We start from the raw sequence: 18,091 nt of genomic DNA on the forward strand, positions 1-18,091 counted from the left end.
CAGTAGTAATATACTAGAGTCTTAAAAAATAAATATTAAAGATTAGTAGCTAACATAGTCCTCACTTGTGCCTCTTTCATGAAGAAGTAGCTTATGCGGGAATTGTGATCTTGTTGCTTCATCTGGAAGATGTGAATAAAGCACCATAAAACATATATCTGAGAGCATTACAGACTTAGAATTTCATTATCTAAGATATCTAAGATATCTAAACAATATCTAAGCATTAGAGACTTAGCCAAATTTCTAGAAAAGGGAAACAACCACATTTCCTCAGGGGAGTTTGCCACTTCTGGGCAGAATGCAAGAGGTATCTGGATTTGCCTGGGCAAAAGGCCACTGCTGGCAGAATTTATGGCAGTCTCAGGGCTGGAGAATCAGAAATAAAGGCAAGCTCCCAATGAGAAGGGAGGTACAGAGAGCTAAGTCTGACAAATGACCAGTTCTCCCCTTAAGATATTTGGCACAAGTTGAAGTTACATGGAACGGGAGGCAAAGAAGACAATCCCAAACCTTAGTGTGGGCCCAAAGAATACACCAGGTTGTTAGCTTACTATTGCTGCTATAACTATTGCCACAAATTTAGTGGCTTAAAACAACACATATTTATTATCTGATGGTTCTGTAGGTCAGAAGTCTGAAGTGAGTCTCACTGGGCTAAACCCAAGGTGTCAGCCGGCGTGTGCTTCTTTCTGAAGGCTCAACAGGAGAATCCATTTTCTTGCCTTTCCCTGCCTGTAGAGCTGCCGACATTTCTTGGCTCATGGCCCCATCCCCTTCCATATTCAAAGCCAGCGATGGCAGAGTCTTTCTTACATTGCATCACTCAGACACTAACTCTTCCCTTCCCTCTTCCACAGTGAAAGGACCTTGTGATTAACTTGTCTCACCCAGCTAGACAATCCAGGATAATCACTTTATTCTGAAGTTGCCTGATTAGCAATTTTAATTCTATCTACAACTTTAATCTTCCTTGCCATGTAACATAACATATTCACACTTTATGGGGTTAGGACTTGGATATCTTAGGGGGGCCATTTTTCCGCCTACTGTACCAGGCTTTCAAGTGGAAGCCATGGAAGCCTACCAAAACTACAACCTTGTCTTGATTCAGCCCAACCTCAATTGGTTGAAAGTGATCAGTCCCCATTCTATCTTCTTAGCAGGACAAAGGAGTGAACACACTTTGGAAATGATGGTGTATCATCTGGAGCCTCTAAAAAAACTTATAAACACGTCTGTTTGTTCCAGCAAAAATTAAAAGGCATGCCAAGAGAACTAGATGCCCAGAAATTAACAGAAAAGCAACAATATAAATACATCTACAAATAACCCAGATATTGTAGTTAGCAGACAGAAATGGACCTTTAAAAATTATGATCAATATGGCCAAGGAAATGGAGAAAAATGTGATGACAACAGAGGAAAAGATGGCAAAAATAGTGAAAAAGATGGAGAATTTCATTGGAAAACTGGAATCTATGAAGAAGAAATCAGGTGGAAATTCTAGAAGTGAAAGAGGCAGGCAGTTATTCCACTATAGATGCAAGAAAAAGCATCCTCATGCTTTCTGTCTAATTGGAGCAGTCAAGATTGCATGGCAGAATACAGAAATTACAAAAATACAGAAAGAGAACTCTTGCAACTTGGAAATAATCTTGTAAATGGCAAAAAGATTCTTTTACTCCAAAAAACAATCTATGTGATTTTACATGAAAAGGCAATAATTGGTGGCAATTTCTCAATAAATGGATTTAACAGTACAATGGATACACGGAGGAGGAGATCACTAAACTGGAAGGCAGGTCAGTATAAAGTGTCCAACTGAAGCACAGTGAGAAAAAAAAGAATGGAAATATAGAGAAAAAGCAGTTTTAAGACATTACTACATATATATTTATAGAAGTATAAAAGTGGAATCAACGGAGAACAGGCAAGAGGAATATTTAAACAATGAGAATTTTCCAAAAACGATGAAAAACAGCCCACAGCTAGGGTAAAATCATAATCAGGCATACCATAGTCAAACCAAAGAGCATAAAGAAGATAAGGAGTCTATTTAAAAAGCAGCCAGAGAAAAAAGACATGTTACCTTCAAAGGAACAGCAGTTGACTTCTCAACAGAAATTATGCATAAAAGAAAACAGTAAAGTGACATTAAATTTGTGGAAGAAAATAACAGAGTTAAACATACTTGGTGGGAAAAAAGTCCTATAAAACTGTTAGTTAAAAACACTTAAAACCCTGAAAAAATTCATTGTCAGAAGGTTTTACTAAGGTAAAGAAATTATTTAGACAATAAAAATGATCCCAAATGGAAACAGAAATTGAGGATGGAGTGAAGAGCAATGAAGAGAGTAAATATGTGCTTAAATATAAATAAATATTGACTTAATATTTATAAATATAGACATTGATTTTATGACATTCAAAATGATAAATATAATTAAAAGTTCATAACAATAACACAACAAAAGGGACTAAGTGAATTTAAATGTTATAAAGTTCTTAGCATTAGCAAGGAAGTTACAGAAGTGATAATGTTCCTTACACTATAATAAGCATTGTAATCTATTGGGTACTCACAAAAGAATAGGAAAAGAATATGTAACTAACAAGTGAATAGAGGGTAAAAGATGGAGTAATTAAAAAATTGATTACTCTAGGGGAGCCTGGGTGGCTCAGTCAGTTAAGCGTCTGCCTTAGGTTCAGGTCAAGATCTCAGGGTCCTGGAATGGAGCCTCAAGTCAGGCTCCCTGCTCAGTCGGGAGTCTACTTCTCCCTCTCCCCCTGCCCCAGAGGCCCCCCACCCCAACTCCTGCTCTCTCTGTCTCTCTCTCTCTCAAATAAATAAGATCTTTAAACAAATTGATTAAAAGAAGAAAAGAGAGAAAAGGGAACATAAAACAGTTTAGCCAAACAGAAAACAAATAGTAAGGTGGTAGATAACACCTGAATATATCAGTAAATACATTAAATACCAACAAATTTATATGACAATTACTAAGATTGTCAGATGGAATTTTAAAAATATTTGCTGTTTATAGAAAACACTTTAAATATAAGGACACAACACTGAACACAAAAGGATTAAAATATATATCATGCATACAATAACCAAAAGAAAGCTAGTGTAACTAAAACAAACAACAACAAACACAGAAAGCTAGTGTAACTATACCAATATTAAACAAGACTTTAAGGCAGAAACATTACTAGCGATATAAAGAGGCCTTTCATAAGGATCATAATTATAAAGGGGTTAACCCACCAGGAAGATATCACAATCCCAAATAGATATGCACTCAAAAATACAGTTTTAAAGTATACAAAGCAAAAGTTGAGAGAATTAAAAGAATAAATAGACAAACCCACAATCATAGTAGGGAATTTTAACACACTTTTCTCTAGTGCTAATAGAAAAATCAGGTAAAAAAATCAAACAGGAAACAGCAACACAATTTTCTTCTATACACACATATGTATGTATTTTATTTATATGTAATATACATTATATATAAATGTTTATGTTATATATACAAATAAATACCCAACAACTATAGGATACTCATTATTTTAAAATGCACACTAAACAGCAAAAAGCGACTGTATGCTGGGCCACCAAACAATCTTCAACACATTGCAAAAGACAACTCCTTCAGAGCATGTTATCTTACCATAATGGAACTACACTAGACATAAACAGCAAAAGGTAGCTTGGAAATGACAAACACTGGAAATCAAGCAATACACTTCTAAATAAATTATGAGTCCAGTAGGAAACCACAATGAAAATTAGAATATATATTGAATTATAATATATATTTTAAAAATATTTGGATAATCATAAAGATATATCAAGAAAAAGAGTAAGCATTCTTTTTTTATAGGGAAATTTATAGCCTTAAATGCATATATTAAAGTGGAAGAGAGTGTGAAAATCAATGATTTTAACTTCCTTTTATAGAAACTAGAAAAAGAACAAAACCAAAAGAAAGTCAAAAGAATGGACATTAATGAAATAATAAATGAATTTACAATGGAGAAAATCAACAAAGCCAAAAGTTGGCTTTTTATGAAGATTAATGAAGTAGATAAAACCCTGGCAGTAAGAATCAAGAAAAAGGAGAAAACATGAATTACCAATATCAGCAATGAAAAAGAGGATTGTAGCAACAATCCCCCCACATTAAAAATGTGTAAGAGCTTTCAGGTTGGTGAATACATCCATGTATTGCTCTCTAGTTCCTCAAGGACAGAGTTCCTGTGCTTGAAAGCCTTCCAGACCTCACCTATGAGTCTCTTCATCTGGCTGTTTATCTGTATCCTTTATAATATTTTTTGTAATAAACTGCTAAACATAAAGATAATATTGAGAAAAACTTTACATCAGTAAGTGAAATTTAGATGAAATGGACAAATTTTTTGAGAAACAAAATTACCAATACTTGAAAAAACTTGAAGAATCAGAAAATCTGAACGTTTTTCTAGCCATTAAAGAAATTTAATCTGGAATTGAGGACCGTTTCACTAATAAAACTCTAGACATGAGTGGCTTCACTGGTGACCTGTTCCAAAGATTTAAGAAGAAAATAACATTACTCTTATATAACATATTCCAAAGAATAAGAACAGTGATATTTCCCACTTTATTTTATGAGCTAACATAACCTTAAAACCAAACATATGGGGATATTAAAATAAGGGTAAAATTGAAGAATAATTTCTCTCATGAAAAAAGATGAGATGGATGCGAAATATCCTAAACAAAATGTTGGAAATTCAAGTTCAGCTGTATATTAAAAGCATTATACATAACAACCAAGTGGGGATTATTCCGGGAATGTAATAGTGGATTAACATTTAAAAGTCAGAGTAGTTCGCCACATCAACAGAAAAAGGAGAAGAAATCATATGATTATCTCCATAGGTGCAGAAAAAAACTTGATAAAAATTCAGCATTCATTCATGATTTAAAGAAAAAAATAGGCAAACCAGGAAGGAAGGGAGCTTCTTTAATATGATAAATAACATCTAAAATGAAACAAAACACCAGCAAACATTTTACCCAATGGTGAATTATTGAAAACTTTCCTCCTCTACCACTACTTCTATGTATTGATGTACTGGAAGTTCTAGTCAGTGCAGTAAATCAAGAAAAAGAAATAAAATTGTAAGACTTGAAAAAGAAACAAAACATTATTCACAAAGGCAAAAGGATGTACACAGAAAATCCAAAAAAACTTATTATAATTAATAAAATAATTTAGTAAGGTCGTTGGATTCAGGTCAATATACAAAAACCAATTATTTTTTCATATACCAGCAACAAGCAAATGGGAAATGAAATCGTGACCCCGTTTATAATAGCACCAAAAACCAGTTGATATATAGGAACAAATCTAATGAGGATGTTCAAGGCCTCTAAACCGAATACTACAGAATAATGTCAAGAGAAGAGCTAGTAGAGAAGGCCTAAATAATTGCAGGGATATACTGTATTCATGAATTGCAAGGGTTAATAGTGTGGAGATGTCAAATCCCTCCAAACTGATCTGTATTTTTGTATAGTTCCAATCAAGTGTCTGCAGGTATTTTTTTTTTTTTCTGGAAATGGACATGTCAATTCTAAAATTTACATGGGACTGCAAAAGCCAAACAGTAACAACAAACAACCCCAAGTCCATCTTGAAGGGGAAAAAACCCAAGGACTTACATTATGAGATATCAAGACTTACCATAAAGCTATAGAAATTGAAACAGTGAGATATAAATGGAAGAATTGATATACAGATCAGTAAAACAGAATGGAGAGTCCTGAAACACTATATAATTGCCTGATTTTTTTAAAAGATTTTATTATAATTTCCTGATTTTTAACAAAGTTTTGTACTAAAGTACAGTGAGGGAATGGTGCTGGGTCCATTGGTGTCCCACTAATCTCATTTTTAAGTTATAATCCCTACATTTATCCATTATGGCACTAGAAACTTAAATATAAAACGCTATCAAAAGAAATACATACTTTTAGTTCATTTTTTATTTTCAGAAATCTTATCTAGGTAGCAAAATATAACAAGAAATACTCATATTCCCTCCATCCATATTTTAAAATAACTATTTTGTCATATTTGTTTCTTGTGTTATTTCATTCTACAACCAGTTAAATATCAAGTTCCTTTTAATCCTACTCCAAGCAGAGTTTGGAGTGTCTGACTGTAGATGACAGAAGTGCCAAAGAAACAAGAAGGTGACCCTAAATGCCAGAGAAGTGAAGGGAAAGTTAATTCTGAACCCCATCTTCTGAGGCACTGTTTTCTGTCTAGCTTCTTTGTCTAAACATAATATTCGTGAGCATCAACTGTGCTATTTCATATACATTCTGAGGCAGAGATATTGCAGGTTTGGTTCCATACCACCACAATAAATATCACAGTGAGGAGATTCAAATGAATTTTTGGTTTCCCAGAGCATATAAAATATGTTTAGAGTATTCTGTAGTCTATTAAGCATGCAATGGCATTATGTCTATCAAAATGTACATACCTTAATTAAAAACACTTTATTGCTAAAAAATACTATCCATCATCTGTGCTTTCAGTGAGTCATAATCACTGATCCCAGAAGACTGTAACAAATATGATAATAATGAAAAAGTTTGAAATATTGTGGGAATTACCAAAATGAGACACAGAGACACATTGCAAGCAAATGCTGTTGGAAAAAAATGGTATCCACTGACTTGTTTGACGTAGGGTTACCACAAACCTTCCATTTGTGAAATATGACACACAGTGTCTGCGAAACACAATAAAGCAAAGTGCAATAAAATGCGGCATGCCTTTATTATAATTCTCATTGCTCTGTGGTATTCCAATAGTGAACATATCATTGAGTATTGATGGAAATTTCGTTTTTTTTTTTTTCAGTTTAAGGCTATTATGAGGTAATACTGCTGTAAAAATTCTTGTATATGTCTGTTGGTGAACATGTGTATACCTTTCTGTTGATACAGGGTACACCTATATTCTAATAACTGCCAGTTTTTTAATGTAGTTGTACAATTTCCACTTTCCTACATCCAACAGTGTATGAAAGTTCCAGTTTCCCCATATCCTTGTTAATACTCAGTTTGGGATGGCTCGCCGCCATCATGAACAGCACAGTAACTATCCGGACCAGGAAGTTCATGACTAACCGACTACTTCAGCGGAAACAGATGGTCATTGATGTTCTTCACCCTGGAAAGGCAACGGTACCTAAGACAGAAATTCGGGAAAAACTAGCCAAAATGTACAAGACCACACCAGATGTCATATTTGTGTTTGGATTCAGAACCCATTTTGGTGGTGGCAAGACAACCGGCTTTGGCATGATTTATGATTCCTTGGATTATGCAAAGAAAAATGAACCCAAACACAGACTTGCAAGACATGGCCTGTATGAGAAGAAAAAGACATCAAGAAAACAGCGAAAGGAATGCAAGAACAGAATGAAGAAAGTCAGGGGGACTGCAAAAGCCAACGTTGGTGCTGGCAAAAAGTGAGCTGGAGATTGGACAACAGAAGGAGTAAAGATGCTGCAGTGGCTTTATCTGTGGTGGTTGTGCAGATTTTTCATGAGAGGATCAATAAACTAAGAATGTTAATATGAAAAAAAATACTCAGTTTGGGATGAAATATAAATTTATAAATTTAAATCTTAAAGTTTAGCTATTCTGGAGTACATGATGAAGTTCATTATAGTTTTAATATTAATTACCCTGATAAATAATAAAACTGAATACTTTTTCATGTTTATTGGCAAATTAGATAACTTCTTTTGTGATGTACCCATTTTTCTATTGGATTGTTTGCTTATTGGGTTGTAGGAGTATTTTATATATTATAGCTAAGAGACTCTGTTGGATGTATTTCAAATATTTTCTCCCATTTTGTGGCTTGCCTTTGACTCTCTTTTTTTTTTTTAAAGATTTTATTTATTTGTCAGAGAGAGAGAGAAAGAGAGCAAGTGAGCACAAGCAGAGGGAGAAGCAGGCTTCCTGCCGAGCAGGGAGTCCGATGCGGGACTCGATCCCAGGACCCTGAGATCATGACCTGAGCCTAAGGCAGACGCTTAACGACTGAGCCACCCAGGCGTCCCACCTTTCACTCTCTTAATGGTGTCTTTTGGTAAACAGAAATTTTAAATATTTCTGAGTGCAATTTCAACATATTCCTTTATGTTTAGCACTTTTTGGATACTTTTTTTTTTAAAGATTTTATTTATTTATTTGACAGAGAGAGACACAGCGAGAGAGGGAACACAAGCAGTGGAGTGGGAGAGGGAGAAGCAGGCTTCCTGCTGAGCAGGGAGCCCGATGCCGGGCTTGATCCCAGGACTCTGGGATCATGACCTCCGCTGAAGGCAGATGCTTAACCAACTGAGCCACCCAGGCACCCAGGTCTCCTTGAATTTAACAAATGATTTATAAGCCCTTTAATTTGTGCTATATAACTATAGTTATAAACTAACTTGGTGAGATAGCATAATATCATAGAAGACAAAGCTAAGCCACATGGCCTAGATATTTTTGGAATTGATGTTTGTGAATGGTGTGAGATAGGAGCCTCTATACATTTTTTTCTCCCATGTATATGTCCAATGGACCCAGCACCATTTCCCCAGGTGGAGCTCACAGACTTCAGGAGGACTGGGCTGCAGGCTTCAGGACCAAGCAGAAGCAGCCCTCTGGGGTTCAGCGTTTCACCTGACCTTAGTCTTCAGCACAGGGTTGCAGGGAACTGTGTCTTTTGGACTGGCGGGTGGGGGAGCTTCCGGGAGGGACGTGGAGTGGGCAGTGGAGATGCCTGCGAAGAAGAGTCTGAGGATCCCTGAAAACTGTGTTCAAAACATCGTGTGTACGTGTGCACATGTTCTCCTGAGGGAAGAGTCCCTAGGTTTCATCCTGGGGACTGCCCCCCATTCCCCTGAAGTCTGTGTTTTCCAAACATCTAAGAGCTGCTTGGCTGGATGAAGGCCCACGGGTCAGTCAACTTACGTTCTAGTAACTAACCTGGGAGCCCAGCGAATCCCTTGCCTCCAGCCTGTTTCTCTTTCTGAGAAGGCGGTCAGCTCAGCGGGCTCCGAGGTTGCTTCCGCTCGCACCTCCCGCGGTCCGACCCCTATCCCCCGAGCAGAGGTGCAGCCTCGCAGCTCCGGGAGCTGGGCCGAAGGGGTGGCTGCGGGTCGGCTGGAGCGTGGCTCGCAGCTTGTCGCCCTCCAACCCTGTGGAGGGCCGGGGCTGCCGGCGAGCGGCCCCTGGGAGGGGTCGGGGGTGTAGCGAGAGTGATCTGCCCAAAAGGCTAACCCTTCGGAGTAGGCGGATCCGCCCCCCCCCCAAACCCACACTCCCGGGCACGTAAAGCCTGCCTAGGCGCGGGGAGCCGCGAGTCAGTGTCGCGTACCCGCAGCGGACTATGAGGCTCGCGATCTGCGCCCTGCTGTGTGCAAGGACCCTGGGTGAGTGCGCACTGGGAGCCGGTGGGCTCTTGCTCTCTAAGACCGGGACTGGGTGCCAGCCGAGGGTCAGTCGTACAGGGACACTGCACAGCCTGGATCTAAGGGGTCCGGAAGCAGCCCAGCGCCTGGCTGGTCCCAAAGTGCTTCTGCCCGTGGTGCGTGCAGGCTCCTGACAAACTTTTGTAGCCTAGGGCTGGGGGCCATATCCGGCTTGCCGGCCTGATGTTGTACGGCTGGATGAGCTAAGGATGGTTTTTACATCTTTAAATGGTTGAAAGAAGATAAAAAGAATTAATAGTTTTGACACACATAAATTTAAAATTTCAGTGTCTATAAATAAAATTTTATTAGAACACAATCATGCTCATTCAGATAAGTATTGTCTGGGGTTGCTCTCCGGCTTCAACGACAGAATTGAGTAGTTGCCACAGAGACCGTATAGCCCACAAAGCCTAAAATACTTACTAGCCTATTACTGAAAAGATTTATGACACCTGGCCTGGAACCTGTTGCTCCCGTTCACAGCCAAGGAAACAGGATCACAGGAGAGAAGGGATTTTCCCCCAGGGCTCATGGCTCTGTGTTAGTAAATGGGAGAGGGGCTTAATGTCAGGTATGCTTGACTGATCAGGTATCTAACCAGAAGGGTTTTTCCTGCTTTGAACTGTACAACATTTCCCATCCTTATTGCACAACAAGGAGGTAGAGGAACGTGTGGGAAAAGCAATCATCCTAGAATAGGATCCACCTGCCACTCATTTCTGTGTGACTCTGGGCCATCCCTGGACCTCTCTGAACTGGTTTCCTCATTAGGTAGGAATTGCTTTTTTATAACTAACACTGTGAAAGTGGAATGAGATAATGTACCTAGACAGAGCTAGACACAGGTGAGTATCACTGAAAAATCCTGCGCATAAATGTAGGGGGCCCCTTCCTGTGTTGGACAGAGGGAGCCCAGGGCTCTTGGCTGGGTAGCTGTAAGGAAGGTAGGTAACGGTATACCGTTAATGAGCTCATGCAAGTGAACCCCCACCCCCATGACTCAACAATTGTTGGTTCTTTCTAGCCCTGGTTCTGCCTGGCCTCAGGCTGTCTTAAATAACTTCCAGAGGGGTAAGTTGTCTTACGTGGGGAGAGAGGTAACCTGGAGACAGCAGAGGGAGGACAAGGCAGGAAGGGCAAGGAGTGCCGTGGTGGGCCTCCTTGGCCTACTACTGCCACATGGGGCCACACAGCGAGCTCTGCTGGGGCTGGAGGGGGCTGGAAAGGTAGTGTACAGCCGTGTTCCATCTACAGCCACCACGAAATCCAGAATGAAACCCCCTGGTTGCTCCCCAGTTCCTCCTGGATAGGACGTGTGTTGTTTTTTTTTCCTCTGTCTCCTCTCCTGGCAATGTCAGGTGCTGACCGAAAGCTCATTTCCCAATCGGCTCTATATTTACAAACCAGAGGCAAGAGCGGCCTACCTCCCCCCATCCCCACCCCCCACAGTCCTTCCCGCTGGACACTGGATATGGATCAGGCTGGAGTCTAGGATGTGATTTCTTCAAAGCCCTCTTCTGACAAAAGCTCTTCTGATGGCAAATGACAGAAAGGCAACCAAAAGAGTTTAAAATTAAAAAGATCAGAAGGGGGAGGGTTGTTATTAGTAGACCTTGCAAGAGTCAAGAACCAAAGGTTCAGAACAGCCTGTATGTCCACTTTGGCCTCTACCTCCTACCTCAGCCTCTCTGGAGCTTAAGAGGTTTCTCCACACAGTAAGCATGTGGCCACCAGCAGCTGTTCCTTCCTAGGATCAATCTGAAATATCCACAGTGGGCTCTGATTGTCTTTTCTTGAAATTGTCACATGACAGGCATGGAGGGTTATTGAATTGGCCTAGGCTAGCTGGCTTGCAGTCTCTCTTTTTCTTTTTTAAAATAATTTTTACTGAAGGATAGTTTACATATAACAAAACGCACTCATTTTAAGTATACATGTAGTTAAATGGATTTTGGTAACTACACCTACCCATGTAACTACCACCACGATCAAGGTACAGAACATGTCCATCACTCCCAAACTCTTCTCTTCCTCATCATTCCCACTTTCTGCCATTATAGGTAAGTTTTGCTGTTTCATATAAATGGAATCATCCAGTACATAGTCTGTTGTGACTGGCTTCACTCAGCACAATTGTTTAGCGATTCATCCACATTGTCGCGTGCATCAAAGTTCATTTCTTTTTATTGATTCGTCGTATCCCATTGTATGGCTTTACTACAGTTTGTGTACTTCTTCACTTGTTGATTAACTTTTAGCTTGTCTCCAGTTTGGGGATATTATGAGTAAGGCTGCTTATGAACGTTAGTGTACAAGTCTTTGGGTAGACATAGGTTTTCATTTCTTTTTCTTTTTTTTTTTAAAGATTTTATTTATTTATTTGTCAGAGTGAGAGACAACACAGTAGGGGGAATGGCAGGCAGAGAGAGAAGCAGGCTCCCCACTCAGAAGGGAGCCGGATTCGGGGCTCCATCCCAGGGCCCTGGGATCATGACCTGAGCCAAACACAGATGCTTAACCAGCTTGGCCACTCAGGCACCCCAGGTTTTCATTTCTTTTGGGCAAGTTTCTAGGAGTTAAATTTCTGGGTCATATTTAACTAGTTAAGAAAATGCCAAACTTTTTTGAGTAGTTGTACCATTTTACATTGCTGCCAGCAATGTAGGAGAATTTCAGTTCCTCCGCATCCCAGCAACGCTTGGTATTGTCAGTCTTTTCACATTAACCACGTCTGTTGTGGTATTTCACTATGGTTTTACTTTGCATGTCATTGATGAACAATGATGTTGAGCATCTTTCTATGTTCTTACTGTCCACTCATATATCTTCTTTTATGAACTATGTGTTCAAATCTTGTCCCGCTTTTTTTTAAATCTTGTCCTATTTTTAAATTCGGTTATTTGACTTATTATTGAGTTAAAAAGCCCTTTGTATATTCTGGATACAAGTCCTTGGTCACATAGATGTATTGCAATTATTTTTTCCAAGTTTGTGACTTAGCTTCTTTTCATTTTCTGAACGCTATCCTATGAAGAGCAAATGTTTTACATTTTGACCAAGTTCACTTACCAAATTTTTATGTTTTGGTTATGATGTTCTGTGTCCTCTCTAAAAATATAATTGGCTGCCCCTAAAGTTACAATATTTTGTTTTATTTTATTTTATTTTAGAAGTTTCATAGCTTCAACTTTTATGTTCTGGACTATGATACATTTGTAGTTTTTGTGTATGGTTGAAGTAAAGTTTGAGATTCATTTTTCTCACATGAATATCCAGTTTTTCCAGGACTTGTTTTTGTTTTTGTTTTTAAGATTTTATTTATTTATTTGACAGAGGGAGAGAGAGAGAGCACAAGCAGGGGGAGCAGCAGGCAGAGGGAGAAGCAGGCTCCCCGCTGAGTAGGGAGCCGGATGCCGGACTGGCTTCCAGGACCCTGGGATCATGACCTGAGCGGAAGGTAGACACTTAACCGACTGAGCCACCCAAGTGTCCCCAGGACTTGTTTTTGAAAAGGATATTCTTTCTCCACTGAATTACCTTAGCAGCTTTGTTAAAAATCTACTGACCCTATAAATGTGGTTTACTTTCTAGACTCTCTGTTCTGTTGTATTAAGCTGTATGTCTCTCCTTGTGCCAATATCACACTATCTTGATTACAGTAGCTTTATAGTAAGTCTAGACATTAGGTAGAATAAGCCCTCCAACTCTAGGTACTACTTCAGTGTTGGTTTGGCTATTTAGATCCTTTGTGTATGCATATACACTTTTGAATTAGCTTATTAATTACTATAGAAAGCAAGTTTAGTCTTGAAATATTGTTGAGATTTCATTTAATTTATAGATCGTTTTGAGAAGTGTTAACCTCAAAAAAACATTGTCAGTTATTTTACCAGCAAAAATGGGTTTATTTGGGAATAGCAGAAGATCATATTTCAGGGTATGCAAGCTATGGCAAAACCATAGGCAAGACTAGAGAACAAAAGACAGGAGATGCTTTTTTTTTTTTTTTTAAGAGAGAGAAAGGGGGGAGTTGGGAGAGGCTATTAAAAAAAAAAGTTCGGGGTGCCTGGGTGGCTCAGCCATTAAGCGTCTGCCTTCTGCTCAGGTCATGATCCCAGGGTCCTGGGATCGAGCCCCACATCGGGCTCCCTGCTCCCTGGGAAGCCTGCTTCTCCCTCTCCCGCTCGCCCTGCTTGTGTTCCCTCTCTCACTCTGTCTCTCTCTGTCAAATAAATAAATAAAGTCTTTTTTAAAAATTAAAAAAAAATTTAAAAATTTTTTAAAAAGTCCATGGGCTGGGAATTCTAAGTGTAGTGGGTTTTCATTGACCGAGTTGTGACAGTCTCTCATTGGCTGGGCTGTTGCCAGGCAAAGAGAAAATCTCTTCCTCCTGCTAGGGTAGTAAAGTATAGGCTTCTTCCTGTTAGGAATGCAGGGTACCTCTCTTCCTGTTGGGGTTTGCAATTGACAAGGAGTGGTAGGGTGTGAGAACTTCCGCTTCTGGCCTTCCTGCTTTATTTTATTTTATTTTACTTTACTTTACTTTATTTTATTATTTTTTAAAAGATTTTATTTATTTTAGAGAGAGAGAGTGGGGGAGAGGGGCAGAGGGAGAGGGACATGCAGACTCCCTGCTGAGCACAGAGCCCTATGAGGGGCTTGATCTCAGGACCCTGAAATCATGACCTTGAGCCAAAATCAAGAGTCAGACACTTAACAGACTGAGCCACCCAGGCGTCCCAGTTAGCAGGTTACTTTTATTTTAGCACCTTCATGATATTATTCCATTGTCTATGACTTGTGTGGATTCTGACAAAAAGTCTGTGATATTTATTATCTTTGTTCCTCTATACTTAATTTGTCTCTTTTCCCTAGTTGCTCTAGAACTATGAGTTTATAGTTTTCATAACATTTGGAAAAATTCTGGGCAAATATTTCTTCACATATTTTTTCATGCTCCTTTCCCCTTTTCTCCCTAGGACTGCAGTTACGTATACATTAGATCACTGAGGCTCTTTTTATTGGTTTTTCAATCTCTTTTTTTTCCCCTCTCTGAGCTTCATTTCAGACAGTTTCTAATAATGTCTTTCAAATTTTATTTATTTATTTGTACAATATAGTGATTGAACAATTCCATACATCACCTGGTGCTCATCACCACAAGTGCACTCCTTAATCCCCATTACCTATTTCACCCATCCCCCCATCCCTCTCCTCTCTGGTAACCAGCAGATTGTTCTCTACAATTAAGAGCCTGTTTCTTGCTTTGTGTCTCTCTCATTTTTTCCCCTTTCCCTGTTTGTTTTCTTCCTCAAATTCCACATTTGAGTGAAATCATATGGTATTTGTCTTTCCCTGTTTCATTTTGCTTAGCTTTATACTCTAGCTCTATCCATGTCCTTGCAAATGTCAAGATTTCATTTTTTAAGAGTTCATTCTTTTTTATGGCTGAATAATATTCTTCTATGTATCTATCTATCTCATCTTCTTTATTCATTCATCAGTCAATGGACACTTGGGCTGCTTCCATATCTTGGCTATTGTAAATAATGCTGCTATAAATATAGGGGTGCATGTATCCCTTTGAATTAGTGTTCTTGTATTGTTTGGGTAGATACCCAGTAGTGTAATTGCTGGATCGTAGGGTGGTTCTATTTTTAACTTTTTTCAGGAACCTCCAAATTGTTTTCTCCAGTGGCTGCACCAGTTTGCATTCCTACCAACACTGCGCATGTCCTTTTTACTCTACATCCTCGCCACCATTTGTTGTTTCTTGTGTTTTTGATTTTAGCCCTTCTGACAGGTGTGAGGTGATATTTCCTTGTAGTTTTGATTTGCATTTCCCTGCTGATGAGTGACGTTGAGCATCTTTTCACGTATGTGTTGGCCATCTGGATGTCTTCTTTGGAGAAACGTTTATTCATGTCTTCTGCCCCCCTTTTTTTTTTTAAAGGATTTTATTTATTTATTTGACACAGAGAGACAGAGGGAGAACACAAGCAGGGGGAATGAGAGAGACAGAAGCAGGCTCCCCAATGAGCAGGGAACCTGAGGCAGGACTCAATCCCAGGACCCTGGGATCATGACCCAAGCGAAAGACAGATGTTTAACCAACTGAGCCACCCAGGCACCCCTTCTGCCAATTTTTTAATTGGATTATTTGGTTTTGGGGTGTACAGGTGTATAAGTTCTTTATATTTTTTGGATACTAACCCTTTATCAGATATATCATTTGCAAATATCTCCTCCCATTCCATAGGTTGCCTTTTAATTTTGTTGATTGTTTCCTTCTCTGTGCAGAAGATTTTTATTTTGATATAGTCTCAGTAGTGTATTTTTGCTTTTGTTTCCCTTGCCTCAGAAGACATATCTAGAAAGAAGTTGCTATGGCTGATGTCAAAGTAGTTACTGCTTGTGTTCTCTTCTCAGATTTTTATGGTTTCAGGTCTCATGTTTAGGTCTTTAATCCATTTTGAATTTATGTTTGTGTATGGTGTAAGAAAGTGCTCCAGTTTCCTTCTTTTGCATGTTGCTGTCCAGTTTTCCCAACACCATTTGTTAAAGAGAGTGTCTTTTTCCCATTGGATATTCTTTTCTGCTTTGTCAAAGATTAATTGACCGTATAATTATGGGTTTATTTCTAGGTTTTCTATTCTGTTCCATTGATCTATGTGTCTGTTTTTGTGCCAGTACCATACTATTTTGATTACTGCAACTTTGTAATATAGCTTGAAGTCCAGAACAGTGATGCCTCCAGTTCTGCTTTTCTTTCTCAAGATGCTTTGGCTACTGGGGTTCTTTTGTGGTTCCATACAAATTTTAGGATTGTTTGTTCTAGTTCTGTGAAAAATGCTGTTGGTATTTTGATAGGGATTGCATTAAATGTGTAAATTGCTTTTTTAATTTTTTTAAATTTTTTAAAAAAGACTTCATTTATTTATTTGACAGAGAGAGACACAGCGAGAGAGGGAACACAAGCAGGGGGAGTGGGAGAGGGAGAAGCAGGCTCCCCACTGAGCAGGGAGTCTGATGCAGGGCTCCATCCCAGGACCCTGAGATCATGACCTGAGCCGAAGGCCGATGCTTAACAACTGAGCCACCCAGGCGCCCCTTGTTGGCAGTTTTTTGATCACGGATTCAATTTCTTTGCTGGTTATAAGTCTGTTCAAGTTTTCTATTTCCTCTTGTTTCAGTTTTGGTAGTTATCCGTTTCTAGGAATTTATATCCATTTCTTCTAGGTTGTCCAATTTGTTGATATATAGTTTTTCCTTTTTTTTTTTCTTAAGATTTCATTTATTTGACAGAGAGAGCACAAACAGGGGAGTGGCAGGTAGAGCAGGCAGAGGGAGAAGCAGTCTCTCTGCTGAGCAAGGAGCCAGATGTGGGACTTGATCCCAGGACCCCGGGATCATGACCCAAGCCGAAGGCAGCCACCTAACTGACTGAGCCACCCAGGTGTCCCATAGTTTTTCACAATATTCTCTTATGATTATATTTCTGTGGTGTTGGTTGTTATTTTTCTCTCTCATCTATGATCTTATTTATTTGAGTCCTTTCTCTTTTTTTTCATGATAAGTCTGGTTAGAGGTTTATGAATTTTTAAAATTTTTTTTCAAAGAACTAGTTCCTGGTTTTATTGATCGGTTCTATTTTTTTTTTTTTTTAGTTTCTATATCATTTATTTCTACTCTAATCTTTATTATTTCCTTCCTTCTGCTAGTTTTTGGTTTTGTTTGTTGTTCTTTTTCTAGCTCCTTTAGGTGTAAGGTTCACTTGTTTATTTGAGATTTTTTCTTTCTTGAGGTTGGCCTGTATAGCAATATATCAACTTCCCTCTTATAACCACTTTTGCTGCATCCCAGAAGTTTTGTACTGTTGTGTTTTCATTTTCACTTGTTTCCATGTACTTTTTGATTTCTTCTTTTATTTCCTGGTCGACCCATTCATTGTTTAGTAGTATGCTTTAACTTTATGTATTTGTGGTCTTTTCAGATTTTTTCTTGTGGCTGATTTCTAGTTTCATAGCACTGTAGTCAGAAAAGACACACCGTATGACTTCGATCTTCTTGAATTTGTTGAGTTGTTTTGTTTTGTGAGCTAATATGTGATCTATCCTGGAGAATGTTCCGTTTGCACTTGAAAAGAATGTGTTTTCCTCTGTTTTAGGATGGAATGTTCTGATTATATCTACTAAGTCCTGGTTTAATGTGTCCTTTAAAGCCACTGTTTCCTTGTTGATGTTCTGTTTGAATGATCTGTCCATCAATGTAAGGGGGTGTTAAAGTCCCCTACTATCATTATATTATCTATTCATTCTTTCATGTTTGTTATTAACTGTTCTATGTATCTGGATGCTTCTGTATTGGGTGCATAAATATATATAATTGTTATATGCTCTTTTGGATTGTTCCCATTATTATTAAATAGTGTCCTTTTTGTCTCTTGTTACAGCTGTGTTTCAAAGTCAGTTTTGTCCCTTGTAAGTATTGCTACTCTGGCTTTCTTTTGCCCACTGTCCACTATTCTAAAACTTTTTTTTATGTTTTT

General features: G+C 38.7%; 1 protein-coding gene across 2 annotated transcripts in view; it reads left to right on the top strand.

Moving 5' to 3' along the window:
* Positions 1 to 9,132: 9,132 nt before the first annotated feature.
* The window catches only part of LOC113916746 (inhibitor of carbonic anhydrase), a 40,292-nt gene continuing 31,333 nt past the window's right edge, over positions 9,133 to 18,091 (top strand). The window contains exon 1 of one of the 2 annotated variants that reach the window (XM_027583616.2): positions 9,133 to 9,501. In XM_027583616.2, the coding sequence (XP_027439417.2) occupies positions 9,459 to 9,501 (43 nt within the window). In that variant the 5' untranslated portion in view covers positions 9,133 to 9,458. The remainder of the gene's footprint in view (positions 9,502 to 18,091) is intronic. The other variant, XM_027583615.2, reaches the window with a different exon arrangement.

The sequence above is a fragment of the Zalophus californianus genome, chromosome 1, assembly GCF_009762305.2.
Source record: "Zalophus californianus isolate mZalCal1 chromosome 1, mZalCal1.pri.v2, whole genome shotgun sequence".
Lineage (NCBI taxonomy): Eukaryota > Metazoa > Chordata > Mammalia > Carnivora > Otariidae > Zalophus > Zalophus californianus.